Source organism: Dendrobium catenatum, unplaced genomic scaffold (assembly GCF_001605985.2).
Source record: "Dendrobium catenatum unplaced genomic scaffold, ASM160598v2 fragScaff_scaffold_1022, whole genome shotgun sequence".
Lineage (NCBI taxonomy): Eukaryota > Viridiplantae > Streptophyta > Magnoliopsida > Asparagales > Orchidaceae > Dendrobium > Dendrobium catenatum.
In genome coordinates this window covers 1,986,637-2,013,639 of record NW_021319484.1, presented here as the reverse complement: position 1 = coordinate 2,013,639, position 27,003 = coordinate 1,986,637, and the positions used below count along the sequence as shown (strand labels likewise).

Below are 27,003 nucleotides of genomic sequence, written 5' to 3'. Positions count from 1 at the left end.
ATTTATCATGCATGTTTTTATGGACTAATTCATCAGGAGTTTTGAGCCCTTTTAGGCTTTATTATTTGAAGCGGTTTTTTTATTGCTTCTTAAAGCGGTATTTTAGTACAAAAATTACAAATTAAATACTAGAAAGTCTCTTTAAGAAGTAGTAAAAAAGTTATCCCAAACGAAACTTTGACACTATTTTCTTGTTGATATTAACGTTGAAATCTAATTGATATTTAAAAGCAATGGGGAGAGAATTTTATTGATCTCCAATAAAATCTTCCAAGTAATAGTTAAAATTTTCATTACAAATGAAGAATAATTAATTGTAAATTTTAAGTTTATTTTGTTTTGTTAATATTTTTGTTATTTTCTTATATGTAGCCATTATAAAAAAGACTGACTAATGAAATTAAGATGAAGTTACTCTTAAACAAACATTTTCTTTCTCTCTTTCTTTGGTCTCCTTGTTCTTTATCTTCTTCTTCTTCTCTCCCTATTTAGCTCACCCAAGATGGAGACCTAGCAAGAACAACTAGCCTCTTTGTTCTTCATCATCTTCTTCTTCTCTCTATATTTAGCTCACCCAAAATAGAGACATGGCAAGAAAAAAAACTAGCATCTAAGCCCTTGGAACCTCTTGAGGATGTAAGGGAGAAGAACAAGAAGAAAAACTTATCTTATTTGACAATTCTGTTTGGAAATTGAAGTGGATTGGATAATTGCTTGAATTTAATTTACTAGATCAATTTGTTTAATCAAGAGCAAGACTTCCTCTAAATCAATTCAATTCAATTTAAAATTGATTTGGTTTATATAAAGATATACATTTGTATTGTGCATGTATTTGCACACATACAGGAACACACTGTGCTTATTGGGACGGCTTTCTTACTGCTTCTTAAAACATTTTTGTAGTACAAAAAAATTAATTAATTTTAGTTGAAAGTTGTCCCAAATAAAGCCTATGATGCACAAACACTTTTATATAAAGGGATATGTAATATCTAATATGTTTGAGATATGTACACGCGTGTATCATGCTAACACGTGTCAAACATGATATTCACATATCCAACTAAAAATGAAAAAAAAATCTACACATGCCTTTAAATAATAGGGATCTACAACACGTTGCCCATGCGAACAACCTCACAAGCTGCAATGTGTTATGTCGGCCTTAAAATAAGTGAGAAAAAGCTATGTAGCTTCTTAAAGTTTGTTTATTCTTCTTGTTGCATCCTGGAATATTCGCAGCAGTAGATTAATATAAAGTTTAACATCTTAACTTTGTACGAAGATCCAGTACACAATCAAATAAAAAGAGAGGGTGCAATATTTATAAGAGACATTAATATTTTTACGTGAAGAATCCTAAAAAAGGGAAAAATCATGGGGCTCAACCCAATTTGAATGAATCCACTAGTATTTGTAGTTTATTATAAATGAGGCCCTTCATTAGAGGGAAGGCGTTGGCTTGATGTAACAAATATACATCATATAGAATGCATTACATTGTAGAAATTGGAAGAATCAATATTGATATGTTTGTTTGTCAGTAGGACCATAGTCGGCAGAGGACGGAGGTCATAAAGACCCTATTTGGTGATGGTGGTTGGAAGGACCGTAGTCGACAGGGGACGGAGGTCATAAAGACCCTATTTGGTGATGGTGGTTGGAAGGACCGTAGTCGGCGGGCGACGAAGGTCGGAAGGATTGTTATTTGGGGACAAAGGTCAGAAGGACAGTAGTCGACGGGCGACGGAGGTTAAAAAGATCGTATTTTGGTAGCAGAGGTCGGAAGGATCGTTGTCTATAGATGGAGGTTGGAAGGCTATAGTTAGTAGATGATGAAAGTCCGAAAGACAGTTGTCTGACGACGGAGATTGTAAGGATCGTAGTTGACAGACGATAATGGTCAAAAAGATCGTTGTCTGGCAATGGAGGTCAAAAGAACCATAGTCTAAAGATGGTGGTTGAAAGGATCATAGTTTGACGACTAAGATCGAAAGGACTGTAGTCTGCAGACGATAGTGATCAGAAAGACCATTGTCTGGTGACGGAGGTCGGAAGGACATTAATCGATGGTCGGGTAGAAGTCTAGCGTTAGTTGGTGGCCGGGCAGAAGTTTGGCGTCAAGCAGGGCAGAAGTTCGACGTTAGTCGGTGGTCAGATAGAAGTCTGGCGTTTGGTGGCCAGGTGTAAGTTCGTTGTTAGTCTGTGGTCTGCAGCGTCAGTTGGTGGCCAAACAGAAGTCCGACGAAGGTTGGTGGTCGACGAGGAGCCTAGTGTCCTCTCTTTTTTCCCTCCTTGCTTGGCCCCCTTTTCATCAGGAATGATTGGTCTATTTATAGTTTTTTTTTTTGAAGGGCATGACCAATAAATAGGATAAAGATCAAGGGCATGTAGGGAGTGATTTGAATGGACGGTTAAGACCAATTCCTTTGATCATGAATTATTTATTAAGTATTTGAGTGTCTTAATGATGTCATTCTTCAACAATCGAGGGCTCGTTGGATTCATCTGGCCGAGCCACTCGATTCGATTATAAACATATAACATTTGGAAACTGTTTGATAATCCAAATTATGGTTTGAACCTTATAAATGTATTTAAAGTTTTCGATTTGGTCCCATTTGGGCTCAGCTTGGGTGAAATTGTGTTGGTGGGTTCGTATTTTTGAGACATTTAGTTCAACTATAAGTTTATTGAAATCGGAGTTCGGATGATACCATAATTAATTTTGAAATTTTTCTAACTTGATATTGCCTCGAGATTCGTGCCCAATCAAAAAAAATTTTGATGATATATCACTTCTAATATTCAAACTGGCAACAACTTTGTTGTTTATTCAAATATAATATAATTAATGTAGTTCAATTGAATTATTAATCCTTAAATTATATATATACAATTTCATAATTGTTACAATTACTTGTATAATAATTTATAATATTTACCCACAAATTATGCATAAACACTTCTATTTGCTCCCTTTTTTAAATAAATAAACATTTAAATAAATAATTTCTTTATTATTCAAATAAGGATAAAAAATAATATATTTTATTTTCAAAATTGTCACCCGACCTTTCCAATAAATCAAAATCCCAAACATTTGAACCGCACCCCCCAAAATTTTTCTGACGCGCTTACTCTTCCGCCTATTCTAACAAATCTATCAAATTCCAAATACTGGCGCCCCACCAATCAAATCTAGTCCAATGCCAGTTTTACAAATCCATCAGCCAACGCATTTTAGACCGTCTGTTTGTGACACGTGTCTTCATCACACTTCTTCCCGTTTATTCCGTTCCCGTTGCCGGCTGCCCGCTGCCCGCCGCCAAAATTTTAATTTCCGAACCGGCCAAAAAAAAACCGGACCGAATCCTAAACCGCGCGCGGTCTTTTTCCCTCTAATTTCGAACTCACCGCTCATTCGAAAAAACAAAAAAGAGTCACCAAATTTCTCTACAAAGCCCCGACTCTCCCTCCTTCCCTCCTCCCCTCCTCCCCTCCTCGATCCTGCTCCCAGTAATCTCTCTCTCTCTCACCCTTCTTCTTTTTCTCTCTCTAGAACCAGGAAGAGAAGACGAGGAAGGGAAGGAGATATGGCGGACAAGGAGAACTGTTCTCGCCTGACTCGCGCCGGGGCCAAGAGGGCATTTGCTTCCGCAGCAGCTGCTGCTGCCGCCGCCGCCGAGCAGCGGCCAGTAAAGAGAAAGCGGGTGGCACTTGGCGAGCTCCCGACCCTTTCAAATGCCTTGGTCGATGTGTCCTCATCTAATCGAGCTATCTCCAAGTCCAAGCCTCGATCCAAGGAGGGTAGGAACGCGGAAGCTGTAAAAGTGGGTGGAGAGAAGTTGGACGATCCTCAGTTCTGCCCGCATTACGCCTCCGATATTTACTGTTATCTTCGGTCCATGGAGGTGGGTTTCTGAATCTTTGGTCAACGTAGGGTTTTGATTATTTGGGAAGGGTTTTGAATTTAAGGCTTATCAGGTTTTGTGATGATTGAAAATGTAGGTTGAAGAGAAGAGGAGGCCAGTGGCGGGGTATATTGAGAGCGTTCAGAAGGATGTGAATCCTAATATGAGGGGGATTTTGGTGGATTGGCTGGTGGAAGTTGCTGAGGAGTATAAATTGGTCTCGGATACGTTGTACCTCACTGTTTCATATATTGATCGGTATCTATCGTTTAATACAATTAACAGGCAGAGGCTTCAGCTTATTGGAGTTTCAGCTATGCTCATTGCCTCGTACGCGTCAATTTCTATATCTATTTGTTTTGCTAAGTTTGTCATGCCTTTTGGATTTGGTTTTTTGATCTTCTCCTTAATTTATTTCAGGAAATATGAAGAGATCAGCCCTCCTCACGTAGAGGACTTCTGTTATATAACTGATAATACATATACCAAGAAACAGGTTCGTTTATTTTCTTGAAACTTTTTTTCCTATTGCTAAATCTGGTAACTAATGATTTTTTTTTTCTAATGTTCATGAAAAGGTTGTTGAGATGGAAAGTGACATCCTCAAATTTCTCAACTTTGAGATGGGCAATCCTACCATCAAAACCTTTCTAAGGTAAGACCTCGTGCAAATTTTTGTAAGGTTAAAGATTTATGATTCTTGTTTTCTTGATCTGATTGAAGTTAAATTTTCTTTTCTTGAAGGAGATTCTTGAAGGCCAGCCTTGAAGATGGTGAAGTAAGCTAAATTAAATTATGCATTAGAAGCCTTATGTACTATATAGAGTCTCATATGTGCATATTTTATGTATTCAGAATCCAAGCCTGCTGCTAGAGTTTATGGGTTGCTATCTTGGAGAGTTGAGCTTATTAGATTATAAATGTGTTCAGTTCCTACCATCAATTGTAGCTGCTTCAGCTGTTTTTCTTGCAAGATTCACCATCAACCAGGAAATAAGTGTTTTTCTACATATCTAATATTTGCAGAGCAAAAAATTGAGACATTGTACTGGTTATAAAGTGTCAGATTTGAAGGAATGCATCCATTTAATCCATGATTTGCAGTTGAACAAAAGAGGATCCAATTTGGTGGCAGTTAGAGAAAAATACAAACATCATAGAGTAAGACATTGCATTTATACATAATGGATTTCATCGATTGGTGTTTGTAGATAAGCTAATTTGTGTTATTTTGTGTGTTGAAACAGTTCAAGTTTGTGTCTTCAATGGTTCCTCCAGCTGTTATACCTGAATCATTTCTAGAGGATTTTGGAGTACAAGTTTTGTGATAGCTTTGGTTGTACAGTGTGGTGATAGATTTGGTAAAGGTACATCTTTTGTTATGTTCATTGAGTTTTGCATCTCAACTTTGTAAAACTCATGATGAGGTTTTTTGCTTGAGTAAAGTTCGAGTTGGAATTTGAACTGTGACCAACTTAGATTAGATGTAATTTATTTTTTGGTTAGATGTGAAGTTGGTGAAGATATTTTGTTGACATGTTCCAAACCAAACAAACTAAAATTTAGGAAGTTGGAAGTTTTGCAAGCTTAGATGTTAGTAAGTTCAATAATGTACTTGTTTAACATTGTTCAATTTTTGTTTTCAGTTGAAAAGAGTTGAAAAGAGATTCATTGTGCACTTTGATATTTGATTCTTGTTGATCAGTTATCATTTTCATTTCCTATCAAAAGAGTAGAAATCAAATACTAGGAGCCCTTAACATTTAGGGTTAGGGTTATGATTCTTGAATTAATCAAAAATTTTTTATTATAATGTTATAAAAGTGTTTATTGGGACTATATGGTTTCATTATATTATAAGATTTTTCAATGATATTAGGTTTAGATGTTTCTCTCTTGTAATTGCTTCTTTTGTTCTATCATATTGACTCTTGTTGTAAAATGTTTAGGTGTATGACCACCACATCATAGGGGAAAATTACTAGGAGTCATATAATATTGTATCTTCTCATTATGTAGTGGTGTCTATATATTATTAATTGAAAAAATAACTAAGTGGAGTGGTGAATGGGTTATCTTCATAGTAAATGAGAAATAGAATATTTTTTACACTTCCTTTAATAGAAGTGAGGGAGGAAATGTCATGTGTTAATCATTGATAGGGTAATAATTTAAGTATATATATTTTTTATCATTAAAAAATTGCTTGTGATATTAGAATTTCACTCAAATGAATTCTTAATTTTGAAAATAAATTGTTGCCCTTTATTTTTAAAAATAAATATGGTTTAATTCATGTTTATTTATATTATAGAAAATGATTAGAATACTATTTTTATTTCACTCAATGAAATTTCAATCTTTTGTTAAAAAAAAAAAACATGCAACCCTTTAAATTGGATTAGCTTGTTGGATTTGAATTTTGTTTGGATACCCAACTTTTGATAGGGCAATGTAATAGCCCAACTTTAAGCATTTTGCTCCCTTAAATTTTATGATATTTTATAACTTTACTTATCAGAAGTTTTTTAGCATAAAATCAATTGTTTAATAAAATATAGGAGTTAAGGTTATAAATATCTATTGAAAAAAATTATTATTATTTTGAAATAGTTAATTTATATTATTACAAGAAAAAAAAAATTGACTTCATCATTGAACTAAATCATGCATCTTAATCATAGATTCCACTCTTTCTTTTAATTTTCTTTTAAACTTTGGGATAGGAAAATATTTTTTCTTAATTATGACAAAATAAATAAATGAATAAGAAATAAAAACTTTATAACTAATCATTCATCAACCATAGGCTTATTTGATTAGAAAAAGTAATGTCATGCTGGAAAAAAGTGTTTTTGTTTGAACAAAAAATTTTATATTAAGGAAAAGGATTTCCTATGAAAAAAGAGAATATAATAGATTGTTAGAAATTATAAAATATTATGATTTTGTTTGGGACAAATTTTTTTATGCTTTCTAAAACAACTCTTTTTTATAGAAATTATTAATTCAAAAAAAATTTGTATTAAAAAGTTGTTTTAAAAAGCAATAAAAAAATGATTCCAAATGAAATTTATATATTCATTTGATTATTTATGATGTTAGTACAAAATATAGAACAATAAGAAAAATATTCATAACAATATGTGATAATATTGATATGAGAACATCTTTATACAGAAGAATTTTGCTCTAAAATAAGTATGCACCAAATTTATTTAAATGTATCAGAGATGGAGATTCAAGTCTAGCTTATGCAGTTCTGATGGTTGATTGGATGCATGGGAATTGATCTGAAGGCTTATTGTTTGATGTTCTCCTAAAGAGAGATTATTCTGTGCGAACACTTGACACAATTATTGTTCAGAGGCCAATCAGGTGTAGCCACGTCATCTAATACCAAGCAGTACTGAGCTCAATATCGAGCAGTACTGAGCCGCGGTACCTTGTATGTGTGATGTGATGCATTTTCATTGCGCTCTGGATGACACTCGGTGTCCGCACCTAATAATTTCACCCTCCTAAGGCCTGTGAGCTATGGAATTTCCTTGTACAGAAGTTGCAGGAGAACACCTTAAGAGGGGATTACAGGCTGTGAGAACTTGAAGAGTTCTCTCTACTTAGTGTCAAGTCCAACCATTTTCTTGAGCTTTCAGTGAGCACTTCTTCATCTTGATAATCATTTGTTTGCGATCCTAATTTCACTTTGGTCACTGATCTTCCTCCATCTTCTTGTTGCCTTCTTTCTGCCATTCCTGAAGAATTTGGTGATCTTTGAAGTCATGGAGATCTGGTGGATGGTATTGGTTTCCCTTAAAAAGGAGAGCTAGGTGTTCCTGGGAGAAAACAATAAGGATATTTTAATTTTTATGTATGACATGTACTGTGTTACTAGTCATTTCTATTTTACCTAATTCTGAATGTTATAGCTGAAATTCATGAGTTAAGAAAAATTTTGGGCTAAATTTAGGGGTCATTTGATTTCCTAAAAAAAATGCAAAGTAAAATGAAATACAATGTATAATGAATGAATATAAAATAAATGCATGTGATTTTTTTTTAAAGTAAAATGAATGTACTGTAAAGCTCAATGATAATGATGGTTTGTAGCCAATGATGGTAGTAGCAACTAGCAACCGACGATAATATTGGTGGCACAGGCAATAATAGAGAATTTACAGTTTAATTGAAAATCGGTCAAATCTAATGATTTTTAACTATACAAAAATTGAACTAGATAGTGAAATTCAACTTCAAATCAACCATCAATATTTTTAAAACTCCTACATTTTAAACACTTTATGACCCCTTTTACTACAAAAAGGATAGCCCCTTAAGAGTTTCACTTGAAACTCATATATTTAGCAAAATTTGAATGAAATTCTCAAAGTCTTAGTCAAATTAGAATTCTATCATTAAAGTTCCTTTCATGTGCATTATAAATTAAACCACAACTAGTATTTCCTGATTATTTTATACTGAAAAGTAGTTCATTTCTATGAGTTTTCTGAGTTTACAAATACAATGTGGACAATCTACACATATTGGCCATTACTCCTAACACCATATTTATTATCTCCTTGTCGTACAACTACTTTTTTGTACTGCACAAACTGAAAGTATCTTGTTGAGAATCAGATTAAAACATGTTGCAAGAAATTGATAATAACAAGTACATATGAAAATAAGAGGATGAAGCTTCCTTTGAATTTGCATTGAAAATTATAGAATGAAACATACCTTGCAAGCTTCTTTGCCTTCATGATCTTGGTTCTTCATTTTCTGCATTTGTACTTAGTCACAATAAATAAGATCTATCACTATAAATAGTGTCAGGATAATATTTTAAGAGCCATATGTCTGTACCTAACAATTCTCCTATCTCCTAAGCTCAAAAAAGTAGAACCTAACCAAAAAAACATTTTCAAGGAATTCACAAAAGTAGAAGGTTCTTGAAATCTTGATTTAATTCATAATAAACAAAACCTTAAATCTTAAATTTCTAGACAAATGAGAAAAACGTCAAAATGGTGTCTATCTAATGTGTATAATTTATCTTAACAAATTATTGTATCAAAATCTCTAATAAACCCCTCACTTAACTCAATAATGTTGTAATATAATTTTAGATCTCCTTATGTCTCCTTGCCAAATTGAGCTCATCAAGCTCTTAAAGCCCCAAAAGAATTGAGAATCATGCAAACTCAACAATCCTAAACGGTATATGAACTTAACAACAATGAGAAATCTTTGATGGATATTTGTTGCACATAGAAGTGGATCCATTAATATTGAAAGTGCACCCACCACAATTTTTTTTTTTTAACTTTATAAGTGATTATCTCCTCAGTCTAAATATTTCAATGATAATACCTAGTACTATGACAAATTATGTAACATGAGATCAATCCACGTGTTCATCTCTAATCCACCATTCAACATGTGCATGCCATTATTCGCATCATGACATTCATTCAAGAGGTTGACTTTTATCCGCTTTCCTAAATCATGAATGCAGCGACGCGCTGTATCATGTATGGTCTGAATACAACGACAAATGTGCAAGGGCCACCGCACCGGCTCCTAAAAGGTCACAATGGAGAAAAAGAATTCACGTAGCCGACCCCATATAATAGGTTAAAGATTTGTTGTTGTTGTCGTCGTCGTCCTCCTAAATCATGATGCTCCAACATGGATGATGAAATTGAAGCAGCACCACTTGACCCTACAATACATAAAATCCACCAACTCTCTTTACTATCATGAAATTCAATATATTCTTGTGAACTTTAAGGACTTAAACATTTCTTGAAAATCTATATCATGTACGACATAATGCATTCAAATTTCAAAGATATAAAATTGTTCTTAGAATGTGGTACACGCTTAGCTTGTATCAATGTTAAAATGCATTTTTCCAACTTTATTATGCAAAATCAACTAATTTATATTTTGCATTATTTCCTACGAACTGAGGAGCGTCAGCAGCACAATTCCTAAAAATATGCATCTTGAGAGGCAGACAATCAGGTTCATCTTAGGCTCAAAAGAAAGATACTGAACAGCTTCAGCAGAATAATTGATTTCAAGACATTTGGTTTGTTTGATTATAAATAACAAGCTTTTGGATATATAAGTGATGTTTTGATGGGAGATTAGAAAGTTTATCTTTACACCAAATAGTGTCCACCCTCGTTGTTGCCTTACAAGTATAGCATGATTGTATTAGGACTGCTTCAATCTAAATCAAGGAAAAAAATGACTATTGTGTTGCCCATTTGTTATCATCTCCTAATGTTAAAATAAAAGGTGAAGCTAATTGCATATACACCGAGGGAATTTCCTTCTATCTTTGGATGTAGGAGAACTATAACTCGTAAGACAAAGTTCACATATTACCATGTCAGGCTAAAGTCTGTCAGTAGATGTAGCACACAATAGATCCAGGAACTAGTAATAAAGTTGCTCTCGGACTCAAGCTAAGGAGAAATTATTGTGTGCGGAATCCGAATGCATTCGGAGATGAATCCGGATGCGCCACATCACCGGATGCACTAGGCCCCGGTGACATGGCATGCCCGGATTCGCCTCCGAACACATTTGGATTCCGCACATAATAATTTCTCCAAGCTAAGAGGGATCAACCTGGCAAGCGCATAAGCTGGCATCAATTCTTCTCAAGCTAAATTGAGCTCAAAACTATGGACCGGCTTTTTATTGCTTAGTTGAGTATGATATTTGTCCTATGAAGAAAATGTGCTATCAATGTAAGATGGTATCAATTCTTCCCAAGCCAAACTAATCTCAAAATCATGACCGGACTTATTTATTGTTAAGTTGTGGAGTCTTATTTTTTTCCGCAAAGAAAATGAGTTGCATTTTCTACAATCAAACTATAATAAAATCTGCAGCAACGACAACGAAACATAACATAACCTGTTTCACCTATACCCTACAACAAGGCACATGAAAGGCAGTTTGTCAGCAGCTCATCAGCCCATAGAAATAGCTTCTCGTGCTTAGAGACAAAACTAGATGAAAATGGGGGAGGGCCAACAGAGAAACTAAAAGTAAAACTAAAAATTTCAGCATATCATGGAAAATTGAGAAGGGATGGGAAATTACAGTTGGAAATGAAACGCAATGTAAAAATACATCAAGCGTTGTTTTTGATACTGGAGAAATCTATCTGCTTGCACATATGCTATCATTTCAAGGAGGTCCAAATCTCCAGTAGCAGAAATGGAATTCCCAACTGCAAGAGCATACATTGGGACCATTACAGACATATTTTGGATGCTTGTAGCCTCCTATCTCTTCTTACTTGGATGGAGGGGACTTTCATCCATTTAGTTTCAGGCACCAGGATACAGCAAATAATTACAACTTTATTTGCACCATTCCTTAGTGACCTTTCATTGCATTAAAAAAAAAAGGACCAGTAAGTATGAAGAGGGGTAGATTTGAAAAAGAAAATAAACTAAATCACTTCATATGAAGCAATAGATAGAAACAGAGATTATCAAAACATGATATAATTTCAATACTTCTAAATCTCCACTAGCAAAATGGAATTCCCATAAGCAGGAGCATACCTTGTGGCCATCATGGCCTAATGTAGGATGCATGTAGCCTCCTACCTTGTACTTGGATGGAGGGGACTTTCATCCATTTAGCTTTGGGCACCAGAATACAACAAATAAAAACACAACATTATTTGCATCACTCCTTGGTGCCCTCTCTAACTGCCTTAAAAAGACAATTACATGATTGAGAAATGCTAAGAATTATGAATATAGCTACCAAACTCTTTTTGTCGAGTTATTAATTTTACCATATTGCTCTTGATTTTAAATCTGCAATAAAATTTCAGCTGCATTATCCATAAGTACACGCTTTTCTCCGGTATATTTGCAGAAGAAAATGATATCATTTCAAGCCTTCCAAATCTCCCTATAGCAGAAAGAGAATTTACAACTGGACCATTATAGGCTTATATTTAGGATATATGTAGCCTGCTACCTTGCATTATTCCAGTTTTGTGTTTAATTCTAAGTAATTCATAATTCTTCTAATCAAAAGGTATTGGAATCTGCCATACTTAAGTAAGAATACCACTCATCTGCTCTGGTAATTCAGTAAATTTGAGCGACACCCATCCAACCAAACAAACAGTCTTAAAAATTAAAGTTCTTGGACTCTCAAGCAAAAAACAGTAGTTTAAATTTTTATAAAAATATAAGTCGATACCCAGTGTTCAAAGCCTGTGGTAATGGCGAGCATCATGATTGTTGCAAACTTCAGGGATGTCCTCCTAGAGGAAAAATGTGCAGCACAATTTTATTCAAATAATGTAATCCATGGAATCCTCACAAGCACAAACTATGTAATGTGGCAGGAATTGATAAAAATAGCAAGACGGGAAGACAAAAAACCCTGCTGGTTCATTTTTTGCAGAATCACCCATCCCATTAAAGCCCTCTAAATATAGAAGTCAATTGGGTTGTTGATATAGCAGCAACAACCTTAAATTCCCGACTAATACCATAGAACAAACATTATAGATGAAAAGTTATTGACAACTTTAATTTCACTAAAAATTTTGTAGTGGTAAACTGGTTCAGGCTTTGTAATTGCAAATATTCACGCTTCAGGGTTGGCGAACAGAAGATATTTTTGTTAAGGATGACAAGTAGCTTGTGCACTTGCGATCAAAGACAGCGCTAACAGTTTTAATTTCTGTGGAAAAGATGATGGAACCCTCGAACTGAAACCAGCAACTTAAACCGCTTCAATCGAAACGAATTTTGCCGAAACCATAGAAATGAAACCAGCTTCCAATAATTCCAATGAACCATGAACGATAAAAACAAAACGTACAGTAAGAGAGTAAGATATAAACGAACATACACGAAACAACTCATCTCTGTTGACAACATCCAAGATCGCAAGTGCAGAGGCGATCAAGCAAAAAGACGTATTCCTAAAGTGCCGCACTGATCCACGATTGCGGCTCCCTATTCTATTTCTTCCCAAACGGCAAATGCTACCTGCAGAAAGAGTAAGAAGGGGAAGACCCGGAAAGAACAAGATCTACTAGAATGGAGGGAAGAAAGAAGAGCGAGGATGAGAGCGTTTAGAAATCGAACCAATATATAGATCGGAACGAGTGGGATTAACGTATCGCCAAATGGAATCGCCCAAAGCGATTTTGCAGAGGGCGCTTCGCGTCGGCGCTGTCCATGCCGTCTGGAGAAGAGAAAGGATCAGAGATGCCGATCAACTGTTTGATAATATGACGGAAGGAGGAGGGCTTTGCCATTTACTCTGTGCAAATTATTAGGTCCGGTCACCTGACCTATGTCCGAATATCCAATAAAATTTGTCACCTTGACTGTGTTTTGACTGTGCTGCTTGACTGCGCTTTGACTGTACTTTTTTACCGCACTTTATCTGCACTTTAGCTGTGCTTTACTTGCGCTTTTGACTGCACTTTTTTTAGTCAAAGCACAGTCAACGTGGCAAATTTTTAGTGGATGTTCGGACCTAGAAATAGGTCCAGTGACCGGGCCTAATAATTTGCCCTGCTAGTGAGAGTGGCTTTTGTTCGCTAAAGTGTAGCACGGTGCATCAAATCGCTTCCCGATAGAGGTCTCTCTCACACTTATGGGTCAGTCCTAGGAGAAATTATTTTTTGAGGACACAAGAAGTTAGGGAGACAAATTAGAACGCGTTGTGTCATTTGGTATCCAGAAAAAATAACGTGATGCTTTCTATTTGGTCTCTAGACTCGGTTCGGTATCCTTACAACTGTCTTAGGGGACAACATGCTTTCTATTTAAAAAAAAAATAATTAAAATTTCTTGTACTAAAAAATCATTTCAGAAAACAAAAACAAAAATATCTTAACTTTTTTATTGCTTTCTAAGGCAGCTTTATAGTACCAAAATTTTTTAAATACTATACATATGGTCTATAAAGCATTAGGAAAGCTGCCCCAAATGAAGCATATCTAATATTTTTTAAAACAAATCTTTCATTTATACTCATTTAACCAAAATGAATTAGTCATAAATTGATCAATATTAAGATCATGTGATTTATTACACACTGGGATGATTCAACTGTTCTAAGATTCTACTATTCGTTCTGATTGATTCTCGTTGATTCTGGAATTGGAGCGAACTAGTCGAAACTCATTCATAGTTGAATCAGTCGAACATATTGATTTGACCCCATTTTTAAAAGCATGCTTTAGGTAGATGCAAATATATATATATATATATATATATTCCAAAATTTAATCGACGAAAAATTGCGTCAACAATTGCATAGGATACTAGCTAGTCATTAGTGATGGGCCAAGTTAGCGACAGCGCTAACAGTTTTAATTTATGTGGAAAAGATGATGGAACCCTCGAACTGAAACCAGCAACTTAAACCGCTTCAATCGAAACGAATTTTGCCTAAACCATAGAAATGAAACCAGCTTCCAATAATCCCAATGAACCATGAACGATAAAAACAAAACGTACAGTAAGACAGTAAGATATAAACGAACATACACGAAACAACTCATCTCTGTTGACAACATCCAAGATCGCAAGTGCAGAGGCGATCAAGCAAAAAGACGTATTCCTAAAGTGCCGCACTGATCCACGATTGCGGCTCCGTATTCTATTTCTTCCCAAACGGCAAATGCTACCTACAGAAAGAGTAAGAAGGGGAAGACCCGGAAAGAACAAGATCTACTAGAATGGAGGGAAGAAAGAAGAGCGAGGATGAGAGCGTTTAGAAATCGAACTAATATAGAGATCGGAACGAGTGGGATTAACGTATCGCCAAATGGAATCGCCCAAAGCGATTTTGCAGAGGGCGCTTCGCGTCGGCGCTGTCCATACCGTATGGAGAAGAGAAAGGATCAGAGATGCCGATCAACTGTTTGATAATATGACGGAAGGAGAGGGCTTTGCCATTTACTCTCTGCAAATTATTAGGTCCGGTCACGTGACCTAGGACCTGACATCCAATAAAAAATTATCACGTGGACTGCGTTTTGACTGTACTTTTTTACTGCTCTTTAACTGCACTTTAACTGTGTTTTACTTGTGCTTTTGACTGCACTTTTTTGAGTCAAAGCATAGTCAACGTGACAAATTTTTAGTGGATGTTCGGACCTAGAAATAGGTCCGATGACCGGACCTAATAATTTGCCCTGCTGGTGAGAGTGGCTTCTATTCGCTGAAGTGTGGCGCGGTGCATCGAATCGCTTCCCGGTAGAGGTCCCGCTCACACTTATGTGTCAGTCCTAAGAGAAATTATTTTTTTAGGACACAAGAATTTTGGGAGACCAATTAGAACGCGTTGTGTCATTCGGTATCCAGAAAAAATAACGGAAAGCATTCTATTTGGTCTCTAGACTCGGTTCGGTATCCTCATAGCTGTCTTAGGGACAACATTCTTACTATTTAAAAAAATAAATTAGTTAAAAATTTTTGTACTAAAAAATCATTTCAGAAAAAAAAAAAACATCCTAACTTTTTTATTGCTTTCTAAGGCAGCTTTATAGTACCAGCATTTTTTAAATACTATACATATGATCCATAAAGCATTAAAAAGGCTGCCCCAAATGCACCATAACTAATATTTTTTAATACAAGTCTTTCCTTTCAAGTCTTTCATTTCTACTCATTTAACCAAAATGAAATAGTCATAAATTGATCAATAGTAAGATCATATGATTTATTACATACTAGGATGATTCAACTGTTCTAAGATTCGACTATCCGTTCTAATCGATTTTGGAATTGGAGCGAACTAGTCGAAACTCATTCATAGTTGAATCGGTCGAACATATTGATTTGACCCCATTTTTAAAAGCATGCTTTAGGTAGATGCAAATATATATATATTCTAAAATTTTATCGACGAAGAATTGCATCAACAATTGCATAGGATACTAGCTAGTCATTAGTGATGGGCCAAGTTAGCATTCCTAACCAAATCTACCATGCCACCTTGCAAGCTAGATAACATATGAAGCACTCTATTTGGACAACATGTCATGGCAACCTTCAAGCTTTTGACAATGTATATTGAGAGATCATGTTGGAACTAATGATGATCACACTTGAGAAAGAAGAATTTTACAAAGCTAGCTACTATGAATAATATGCAGTACACTCTTAGTTCATGAATATGAGGAATCATGGATTTATGCAATTATGTTTGGTATAGTCTTCTCCTTATAATTGTTGTGCATGAGCTTTTTGGAGTTGTGAGATGATGCATTGGCTTGCAAAAACTTAAATATCCTTGAAATTATTTTGAAATGGAATGATGAATAGAGTATTGATTGCGAAGTTTGTTTGTTAATTAACAATTTAGTACTAGGACATTTTGTTCTTTTTCTATGATTTTTGTTTATTAACAATAAAATGTGATAGACTAATATTTAAATAAGCTAATTTAGTGATCGATTGAGTCAATTTATCTTGCTTTTGCTCTCTCACTCACTCAAACTCACATTCAACATATATATATATATATATATATATAATTTGGGGCTCACACTCATATGAAAATAAGAAATGCAATATTGACTATGAGGATTGTGCAAATTGTGTTGATAATAGGCCTACCTTTAGATTCAATATTTTACAATTTTATTTTCGGTTCACTTACGGTCTCATTGTTGAGTTATATCTTTGATAAATTTAGGCTTTATTTGGGACGTCTTTCTTACTATTTTTAAAAACAAATTTTTAGTACACAAATTAAAATTTTTTATACTAAAAAAATATTTTAAAAAGTAGTGAAAAATCCATCTCGCTTAGTCTTACTTGCCTTTTATTTATCAATATATTAATATGAGGAGTTTAAAATTCATGATAGATATAAAAAATATTTCATATGCTCATAATTAATATAAAAAAGATTTATATGGAAAAACCTCTATTTTATCGCTTAGTCTTAACTGCCTTCACTACAGGTGAGCTATTACCGGAGGATGGAATCTGCCGGCAACAATGAAAATACACTGGAAATATCACCTTTCCGGCGCATTTCCGCTGCAAATTTCTCTGATGGTAATTCGCGCGTCGGAAAGACAACACCAGTGAATTATTTACGTTGGAAATATTTTCGGTGGTGTTTCCAGTGAAATGCCGGTGAAAAAAAAAACACAGTCAACGCCTTTTTCATTGTTGTATTCCAGCAGACTGAATACACCATAAATACCGTGTGCATAATCTGCCTATTAAAAGGCTTCATTCTATTACTGACGTACCTTACTGTCGTAATATCCGTTGGTATTAACGACGCAAATTTGAGCCATAAATACCGTGGCATCGTATTACCGGCATAGTTTCCGACGGATTATCCGCCAGAAACTTGTAGCTGAAATAAAAAAACAAGCTTCATTGTTTTAAAGCTGATTTCACAATTAAATCTGCATAGAAAAAATACAATAACACTATATACATTCATACAACCGCTTCAGATCAAGAACATTACCAATTGCATTATCAAATATAAACATTTAAATAATAACATAAACAAGAACAATATCATCAACAAAAATCTAATAATAAAAAATTTAAGATGTCCAATCAACCAAAAATTAAATATGTCCAAAAACACATAAATATAGATGTTCACATCAGTAAAATAAATAACGTCTAGTTTGATTCAATCTCCCCCTCAACTGATGCTGTACTACTCCCACTACTCATCTGCTCCCTCATCTTTCACATTTCCTCTAACATTTGAGCTTGTTGTATCTGCATCTACTGCTGCATCTGCATCTGCTTGTTACTGCATCTGCATCTGCCAGTCAGCTTGTGCTTTCCTTACATGTTCTGCATCTACATTTGTTGATAGCCAAATGCATTCCTCCACTTCAACCATCTAACTTGAATTCTACTAATAATATTCCCATTTATTTCACCATATTACATTTCACTTTTTATGTCCAACATTCTGCATCATAAAACATTATAGGTCTAACCACCACCATATAGAATTTTCCCTTAAATTTGAGGGGGACTTTATATCACACAACAAGCCCAATGCATTCTTCCACTTCAACCATCCAACTTGAATTCTACTAATAATATCATCATCTATTTCACCATAACTCTTAATAACATGCATATTTATTAATGACTTGATCACCCAAAATCACAAAACCCTAAACTATTTTTTCACAAAAATGCACTCCAAATATTTAGTTTTAAATATACTCATAATGCATACACCAATATACATTTTTCTTGTAAATGTATAGTAAGAACATTCAAACTCAAGGTGATGAGATAATACCTTCCCTTACTGGTGTCGTTCGGGGCTGCTTTGGCTAAATTCGGTGAGGGATCGGTCGAGGCAGCTCTCAGACGCGACGATGAAGTGCTCGCCGGTTGGTCGTCGGGGCAGCTCGCGAACTTAAGCGAAAATAGGGAGATTGCGCGCATCTAGGACTTGAGTGAAGAGAGCACGATCTCGCGGAGTCGGCATAGCTCTCGAACGACGTAAATAGAAGGAAACGAGAACTCGTTCGGTGAAGGCATCGAAATAGGGCTTTAACTGACGCATTTTGCCGGCGTATTATCCGTTGGCTAAATAACCGGCGTATATTATGCCGGTAATATTCGCCGAGTTTAAGTCGGCGCAATATGCGCCGGTAATTCCGCCAGTCATTACGGGTGGAATATGCGCCGGACAATTAAGAAATTCTGACGAAATTTGTGCATGTATTTTTGCGGCGGATATTGCCTCGGTATTTTTGCGGCGGATATTGAGCTGGAAATTGCGCTGTTAACTTACCGACGTATATTCCACCAGTACGTATGCTGGTGTTACCGAAACATCGGCGAAAATATTCCGCCGGAAAGTTCGACGGTAATCATGTATTTTCTTTAATGCTTTTATTTATCAATATATTAAATGAGGAGTTTAAAATTTATGATAGATATAAAAAAAACATTTCATAGCTCATAATTAATATAAAAAAATATTTATATGAAAACCTCTATTTATAATTGTTTAGTACCTTATCCAGCTTCATATATTAATAGTTATTTCAGAGTTGGAATGAGGTGACAAAATTCAACCATTAAATATTGTTATTTTTTAATAGTCAAATAACTATGAAAATCCACGTGGCTTGCATGCAAGCTAGGACAGAAGCCAAACCAGCTTATAATTGACCGGCACGTGCACCCTCTTACAATTTTCACCGACTCGTGCAGCCAAAAAGCGCGACATTTGGTACCGGTTTTGGATTCAGATATCCGATACGATTTCGTTTACGATCTGCCACAAGCCTTAACCTTTTTTTCATGCTTCCCCGCCCTCCCTTCATTGCTCTCCCGCCGGTAAGATCTGGGAAATTTCTAGGGTTGGGTTCAGATTCTTGTTGGAAAAATGATCGTATCGGCTCTGCTTACTTCTGTTGGCATAAATTTGGGGCTCTGCGTGCTGTTATTTGCGCTCTATTCCGTCCTCAGAAAGCAGCCGGGGAACATTGAGGTGTATGTTCCGCGACTGGTTGTCGAGGGGAAAGCGCAGCGAACTAGGGAGTTTAACTTGGAGGATCTTCTGCCGAACCCGGGATGGTTGAGGAAGGCTTGGCAGACGTCGGAAGATGAGCTCCTCTCTTCGTGCGGTTTGGACGCTGTTGTCTTCATAAGGATCTTCATTTTTAGGTTTGCTCATGATTGCTTTCGTTATGCGTTATACTTTCTTAGAACTTTTATTTAGTAATGGTATGCATGTCCTTAATTGAGGTATCGGTGAATAAGTGTTGAAGTTTGCAATGGCTGGACCAAATCCGCATTGCAGCGTGACCTGTAAAGCAAGTTTAGTGAAGAACAGAGACTGAAAATTCTTGTGAGAACTGAGAGAAGAACTTTAGCCATAAGAATATTTTTAGGGCATCTCCAACCGAAAATTCTATTTTTCACTCCAAAATGCAGTTATATTAAAAAATGAAGTGAATCAACTCCAATCGAATTCCATTCTACGGGCTTCTGCGAAGGTAATGGTCTTTCTCCTCTTTGGCATGTTTCTTCTGCAAGTCTGGTTGAGACAAGAAAGTGGCGTTGATGAACAGTGCAACGCCAATATTGACGTCGGACTGTTAACCCGCAAGCAAATAGCAAAAAATTTCGCGTTTGGCTGGAGCGACCGAATGACGTTATAGACATGTTTGGCATTCGGTTGGAGATGTTCTTATGTAGCTATTTATTTAGCTTTTACAATTCACTGTGTATGTATGTATATATCGTAAGAACTGAGCACACCGATATTTGGCCAGATAAAGTGCTTTTGCTCTATACATGTATGATTTTGATTACTTATGTTGTTAGTAATTCACCGTGGGAAGAGATTTTGTAAGAATATTAGCAGGATAATCGTGAGAGCTAATAGGAACCACTCAAATGTGTTTGGAGTGAATATGATCCTGAATGAAGTGATAATCAATCTCGATGCTTGGTTTGTGTGTGAAAAACAGGATTGTTAACTAGGAAAATTGTTGAAATATTATCACAATGAACATCAGTGGGCTAATCGTAAGAGATGTGGTTGCACAAGAGTTGACATAGCCATAAAATGTCAGCTGTAGGCTGTAGCAGCTACGAGGGCACGATATTTGGCTTATGTGGATGATCATGCAATAGTTTGTTGTTTCTTAACACTCCAAGAAATTAGAGTGGAGCTAAGATAGGAACAAAACCTATTGTGGAGCCACGAGCTGTCACTTGCCCATTCAACATTACAAAATGAGGTAAGAATGAGTGGTCCTTGTGAAATAGGCAAGCCTAGTGGAGTGTTCCCTTAATGTAACGTAGAAAATAGAAAGCTTTTAAGAAAGAAAGTGATCGGGGTAGTGGTTTGTCCGTATGTTGGCATAGTTGGTTAACAGTAAAGCGATGTCAGGGGCGTGATGGTTAAATATTAGAGAGTGCCTATTAGGTTGTGAAAGATTGTGGGTTCAAATAGGGTCGTGGATTTTGGTGATGGTGCTGACAGTTTGGATGGTGTGGGCATTGATAATGGATTATAGTTGGTCATGCAGGCTTTATAGAGAATAGTTGCCGTGTATGAGGCTTAAGATAGAAAGCATGATTGGTGTCGTGTGGAAATTCGATTTCCATGGAAGTTAGAGATCGGACCTAGATGTTTCATGGAAAATCTAGAGCTAAGATTGAGGATAAGTCTTGAGATAGCTGAGGTGTTGTTACCGGTTAGGAGTATGTTGTTGAATAGATTTGAAAGTTGAGGCGTACTTGATTTTTGTGAAATATGAGGAAAGAAGGGTCGACCTTGCTTTGTGTAAAGCTGATACAAAGAAGATAGTTGAAGAATTTATTGAACCATTGACGGGGAGCTTGTTTGAGGCTGCAAAGTGATTTTTGAAGTAGACAAACATTGTTTGGGATTATAGGGTTTGGAAGCTGTGTGGTTGATACTTATAAATAGTCTCTTCAAGAGAACCATGAAGAAACGTGTTAAGTGTAAATTGTATACTGTTTATTGTATTTAAATTTAATGAGAACGTGTTTCTTTAGTTGTATGTGCAGGAAATTTTCATGAAAAGACAAAAAATTCGCAAGTGTTAAATTAGCGACGCAACGTCTACAACACGTTCTCACTAAATGGTAGCACCAACGTCACTAATTTAACACTAAAGGGAGACAATATAATTGTAGGAAGGCCTTTAATCTTCCTTTTCACCCCTACTAGTTTGACAGAGATCTAGGAATGTATATGCTCTGATCCATATCAATATTTAAGAGTTTCATTAGTAAAACATTGTTATTTTACAATCATTATTTCAAAACACGTTTTATATATTGATATCACATCATCTATTTACATTCTATGTAAGTGACAACCCTTCATTCTTGTTTGGTAGGATAAATTGTGCATCCGTAGTAAAAAGTACTAGTTTGATTGCAACCTAGCATAACACTTCATCGTGGGATCGACACTCACTCATTCACTTTATTACTTGATCGACATGTATACTTGTGTATCCAATAGTCAATTTCATATCAAAGAAAATCCAAGCTTATTCATATTCATACATAAACTGTTCACAGTGTAACAATAGCGAGCACAATACAGGCCTCACACATGCCCGTTGCCCTGTCAAAAGGCATTGGCCACATAAAGTTGATGACTTTGCTATTGCATATTTAGAGTTATGATGAGAACTCATCTGGAAGACGTTTTAGCGACGAGACTCAAGGTTTTCCTATAGTTTAAACCAAATTCTTGATTATGGCTTTGAGCGACGAGTCTCGCTTTATGCCGGGCGACTGAACCATATGCATGGTATTTTGTGAGGAATGTCTATTGGCAACCTAAGACATTATGATTTGTAGGTGGAACAAGTTTCTATGTACCTTGTTGTTGGATTACAAGGAATTCATCAGCCATGGCCCTACGCTAATTAGTGTTTGGCAGCTTACGAGAAGGTGGGGTCAAATAGTTTGAACTTCAAATTTTGAATGTATTGAAAAAAATTCATAAAAGCACGATTAAGCATCTACAAATAGAGTATAGTATTTATAACCTAGAATAGAGGTCATCGGGGAAGGTCCTTATACATAAGAGTAAATTAATTCTAGATTGACAATGATTATTAGTAGACTTTAAAAACGATAATCTATGGCTTTTTGAGGCAGTACAAGATGTGCAAAAAGAGAAAAATACAGGAGTATAAATGGGTTTATTTTGTTTTAATATTTGTTGCAATTGTACTGTCACGACTCGGCCCGATTATCTCGTATAGATGAGGCGAGAATGAAATCGGACGGTAGGTTAAATTATGTAATATCTAAATCTATCTCCATAATAATTTGAAAGAGTATCTAAAACATCAAAATTGAAATCACATAAACATAAAATCAAATATATTCATAATTACCTTTCTTCCAGAGCTCCTCTCCTACGATAAACATTGCAACTTCTACCCATTTTTGATTAATTTTAGCTTACCTGAAAAATGTTAACAACTAACATTAAGCCGAAACTCAGTAAGTAAAACACAATTCTAAACTACAGTAATCAAGACAACTGCGTAATATGTTGGATGTCAATTTCATATGAACATAATATAAAAATGATTTCATACTAACATAACATTAAACATATCATATCATAAAGCCGTATTTTTCATTTCATTTGCATATTCATATCAATATACTTAGCTTTCTCCTTTCGTATATATTATAATTGTCACATGAGCCACCGTCTAGTACCAAAAGGTACTCCTTTACCATTTTCTTTTTCATATCATTTACCATATTAACGTGCATAAGTACAGCATCCCCAGCTAGTACCATAAGAGGGTGAGCTTCATCTATTCAGCATGCACACACAAGTATTCAATATAACATTCATATCATTTCATTCATCTTATTTCTAAAATATATTAACTTTGCATAATAATATCACAAGATGTATCATATAAATTTCATGATCAACATTAGACAAGAGTGAATATTTTCTAAGCATGTCTGATCTATTAATCATATAACTAGAGAGAAACAAAATTCATTACTGTAAATAAAGAAACATGCATACTTACAAAAGTTAGGATTTCAATTTCTCTTTGCTAATCCTCCTTCCTTCGAGGCAATCACAAATAACACCTATAAGAATAAATTTCTCCTTCAAAGTTATTTTTAAAAAATCTAAATTAATGTTCTAATTCTATTCCTAATCTACCATAAGCTCTTTCTTTCTTTCTCATTTAAAACATAAGGCATAAAAAAATCTAAAATCTCATATTTTGGTCTATTTACTTATTTTAACCTAATTAACCCTTTACCATAACATAAAATTATTTAAACTAATTTCTATTTTTGGATTTGCCTAAAATCCAAATTTTTGGAAACATGATTTTTGATTATTTTCATTATATTTTTATGTGAAAACCTTTTCATTATTAAATTAATATTTAGGTATTTTCATTTTCGGATTTAATTTAATAAAAAAATAATAAAAAATAATATTTCATGAAAATTCATAATTCCTACTCTTAAAAACTTCCTTAAGACCCATAGAAATATTATACATTAAGATATTTTATAGAAAACAAAAATTTGCAAAACCCTAACTTTCAAAATCTCACAAATAGTTTGAGGAAATTTCATTCATATAATTAAAACATATTCCTTATTCATTTCGTAAAGAAAAACTAGGTTTTTATCAAACCTTAGAAAGTCTCTTCAAAAAATCTACGAGAAAAGAATGAATCTCTTTCTTAAAAATTCACCTTAGCCTCCTTGAATCTCCCTCTTCGATTTCCCCCCAAGTTCGGCCACCAGAAATCGCCGCCGGAGCTGCACTCCCAAGCCTTGCATCGCCTCCCGTCCTCCCTTGCTTGTCCGCCTCCTACGTTCAGCTGAACCGTGCGAAATGGGGGAAAGGGGGTTCGATTTTGTTATTTGAGGGAGATGGGTATGCCAAAAGACCTCTATGCTTTCACTTAAAAAACCCATGCTTGAATAAACATTAAGGGTACTTTCACTACTTTTGGTATTATGAGACTTCTCTAATTTTTATTTCTTAAATTAAGCAAAATTAAATATAAGTTTTATATATCAAATTTCTTAGAATTTTGCGCAAACTTTTATAAAATTAATTTCGTCAAAATCTGACAACCTTGAAATTTTCACTTAAAACTCATCGCGACGCATTGAAAAGCGTGCGAGGTCTAAAACAACATTTTTCGGATTTTACAATTCTCCCATCCTTACAAACACAACTTTTAGTTTCAAATAAACCAACAGGTTCCATTTGATGTAAGCACAAGTGCAATAAAACTGACACAAAGAGAATAATGGATAGAACTCAAACCAGATTATATTAAAATAGAAGTAGTCAACTAAAACACTCAAAATGCAACAAGAAAACACGAAGAGACTTTTTAAGGAAAAAAAACCAATGCCATCTTCAGACAATCTTCAGAGTGGGTTTGTCACATGCATCGAATTGTAGGTTAAATAAGACAAGTGCATAGGGCTAGCAAACCGATGGTCCACCACTACAAGATCGTCCAATTCTTCCAAGAGATGCTTCCAAATCAACCAACAATCACCACCAAAGCTCAAGAAGAAGGATACAGATGGAGTGAAACTTGCGGAGAGACGAAAGAGGTTAGAAGCCAAGACGAAGGGTGGAAAGAGCTCACAAGATTTCCAGAGGGGATGAGAAGAAGAATGGAACAAGCTCGCAAGCTTTTCCAATAACCCCCAGGTTAATAGCAAATTTGCTCACAATAATCAACTCCCTTATTCACAAAAACTTCTTATATTTATAGGCAAGATAGAAGAATATCAACAGACACTTTAATTAATTTCCACAAGAACCCAAGCATCAAATTATGGAATTTCCCCATTTGCTTTTCACAGAAAGCAGCCCAACTCAGGAACTGAAGGAGCAACCACGGGAACTAAAGGAACCACACGGAACCGAGGCATCAAAAGCCACGGGAAAACCCCTAGCTCGGAACACCAACAGCCAACGTGGGAACCAAGGAAATAATGCTCGGAATCAACAGCCAAGGCACAAAATTCAGCCAGCACAAAATAATAAGCCACGGTTTTCCAAGAGAAGAAGAAAGGGGAAGGAGAAGGGACAAGTCCACTCTAAAATTGAATCCAACTTAATGAGCTTTCCTTTAGAACATTAATGAGCTACAAAACTTCAGCTCAAGCAACTTAAGAGAATGAGCTCAACTCCAACCATCACCATATGCCCCAAAACAGCTAACCCGTGAACCAGCAGCAGCCAAGGACCAATCGAGCCAGCAAACCAAAGGTCTACCAAGCCCCATGCACAACCTATCATGTTCATTGGATACTTTCCCATCATTAGATAGCTAAAAAAAAAAGAACATAAAATATACTATTGTTCAATAAATATAAAATTACAGAAATATTTGATAGCATCACCATTTCATTATCATAAACCTCAATATTGAAACATAACAAACTAAATATTTGAAATATCATAACAAAATAATATGATCAGTTCCAAAACATCTAACATAACATAACAAGATAAACTACTAAATCCAAAATATCAAAACATCAGGTTTATCATTACAAGTCACAAAAAAAAAACTATAAAGCCATCTCAATTGTCATTGTCAGCATCTACAGATTCATTGGGCTCTTGCTGAGTCAAAGTGTAAACTCGCGGTCTGACATTCGGCCTGGATTGATTTTGCATTGAACCTGTAGCTGATGGTTCTATCATCTTTTGTTTGCTAAAGTTTCTCTGTGAAGGTGCTTCAACTGATCTCATTTCTCCTGAAGTCTTTTGAGCCAAAGCAGGACAATATTTTGCTATGTGTCCAAGCTGATGACACCAATAGCAAGTGTTGGAACCAATCAGACATTCACCTTTATTAAATTTGCCACACTGAGCACAAGGTTCAGTGACTTTACTTACAGTTGCACCACTGCCTCGACTAGAACTAAACTTGGACTTCTTCCCATTTGATCCTTCAGTCTGATTGCTTTGAATATCCTCTTCAGAACTCTTCCTTTTCTAAAAATCTCTTCTCATCTGAGTACTCTGCAAGTCACTCTCAATTCTTCTTGCCCTCTCAACCAAGGTAGCATAATCCTCAATGCCAAAAAAGATTAATGGCTGTCTAATGGCATTCTTCAAACCAGACAAGAAACGATGGCATTTCTATTCTGCATTGGGTATCATATTTGAGGCATACCTGGAAAGTCTAGTGAACTCAGACTCATACTAAGTAATAGTTTTATCACCTTGCACCAATCTATTGAATTTATCTTGCATCTGCCTCCTAGCAGACATTGGTACATACCAGTCTCTAAACACCTTGACAAACTCCTCACAGGTCACTTGGCTGCTAGGTCTTTCTCCAAAAGTCTCTTCTAATTGGCTCCTCCACCATCTCTCTGCTTCCCCATTGAAGGTATAGGCAGCTAAAATAACCCTTCTATCTTGAGGGCATAACATTCCTTCCAATATCTTCTCAATCCTTATTAACCAGTCCTCCGCCTCTATGGGTCCACCTCCTACGAATGATGGA

The 27,003-nt window shown here is 35.5% G+C and overlaps 2 protein-coding genes and 1 long non-coding RNA gene across 7 annotated transcripts in view; 2 read left to right on the top strand and 1 right to left on the bottom strand.

Annotated features, from left to right (window-relative positions):
- The first annotated feature begins 3,502 nt into the window (after window positions 1–3,502).
- Window positions 3,503–5,582, top strand: LOC110107066 (cyclin-A3-1-like). Its single transcript, XM_020837207.2, is given in 7 exon segments — window positions 3,503–3,917; window positions 4,015–4,247; window positions 4,338–4,413; window positions 4,496–4,572; window positions 4,662–4,695; window positions 4,773–5,078; window positions 5,165–5,582. Coding segments are annotated over 7 exon segments (1,125 nt in total). The 5' UTR covers window positions 3,503–3,599; the 3' UTR covers window positions 5,246–5,582.
- Window positions 5,583–7,048: 1,466 nt separating this feature from the next.
- On the bottom strand, window positions 7,049–13,257 carry LOC110107057. Of its 5 annotated transcripts, none has more exons than XR_003701830.1 (5): window positions 13,067–13,257; window positions 12,828–12,967; window positions 11,043–12,231; window positions 8,658–9,642; window positions 7,049–7,753 (listed from the first exon to the last, which is right to left on the bottom strand). It is a non-coding gene; the product is annotated as an uncharacterized LOC110107057 (long non-coding RNA). The 5 variants fall into 5 exon arrangements; XR_003701832.1 differs by having other exon boundaries at window positions 12,168–12,231; XR_003701829.1 differs by having other exon boundaries at window positions 8,658–12,231.
- Window positions 13,258–19,184: 5,927 nt separating this feature from the next.
- LOC110107061 (CSC1-like protein HYP1) overlaps window positions 19,185–27,003 on the top strand; it is a 77,685-nt gene continuing 69,866 nt past the window's right edge. The window contains exon 1 of the mRNA XM_020837203.2: window positions 19,185–19,621. Coding sequence (XP_020692862.1) covers window positions 19,341–19,621 — 281 coding nt within the window. The 5' untranslated portion in view covers window positions 19,185–19,340. The remainder of the gene's footprint in view (window positions 19,622–27,003) is intronic.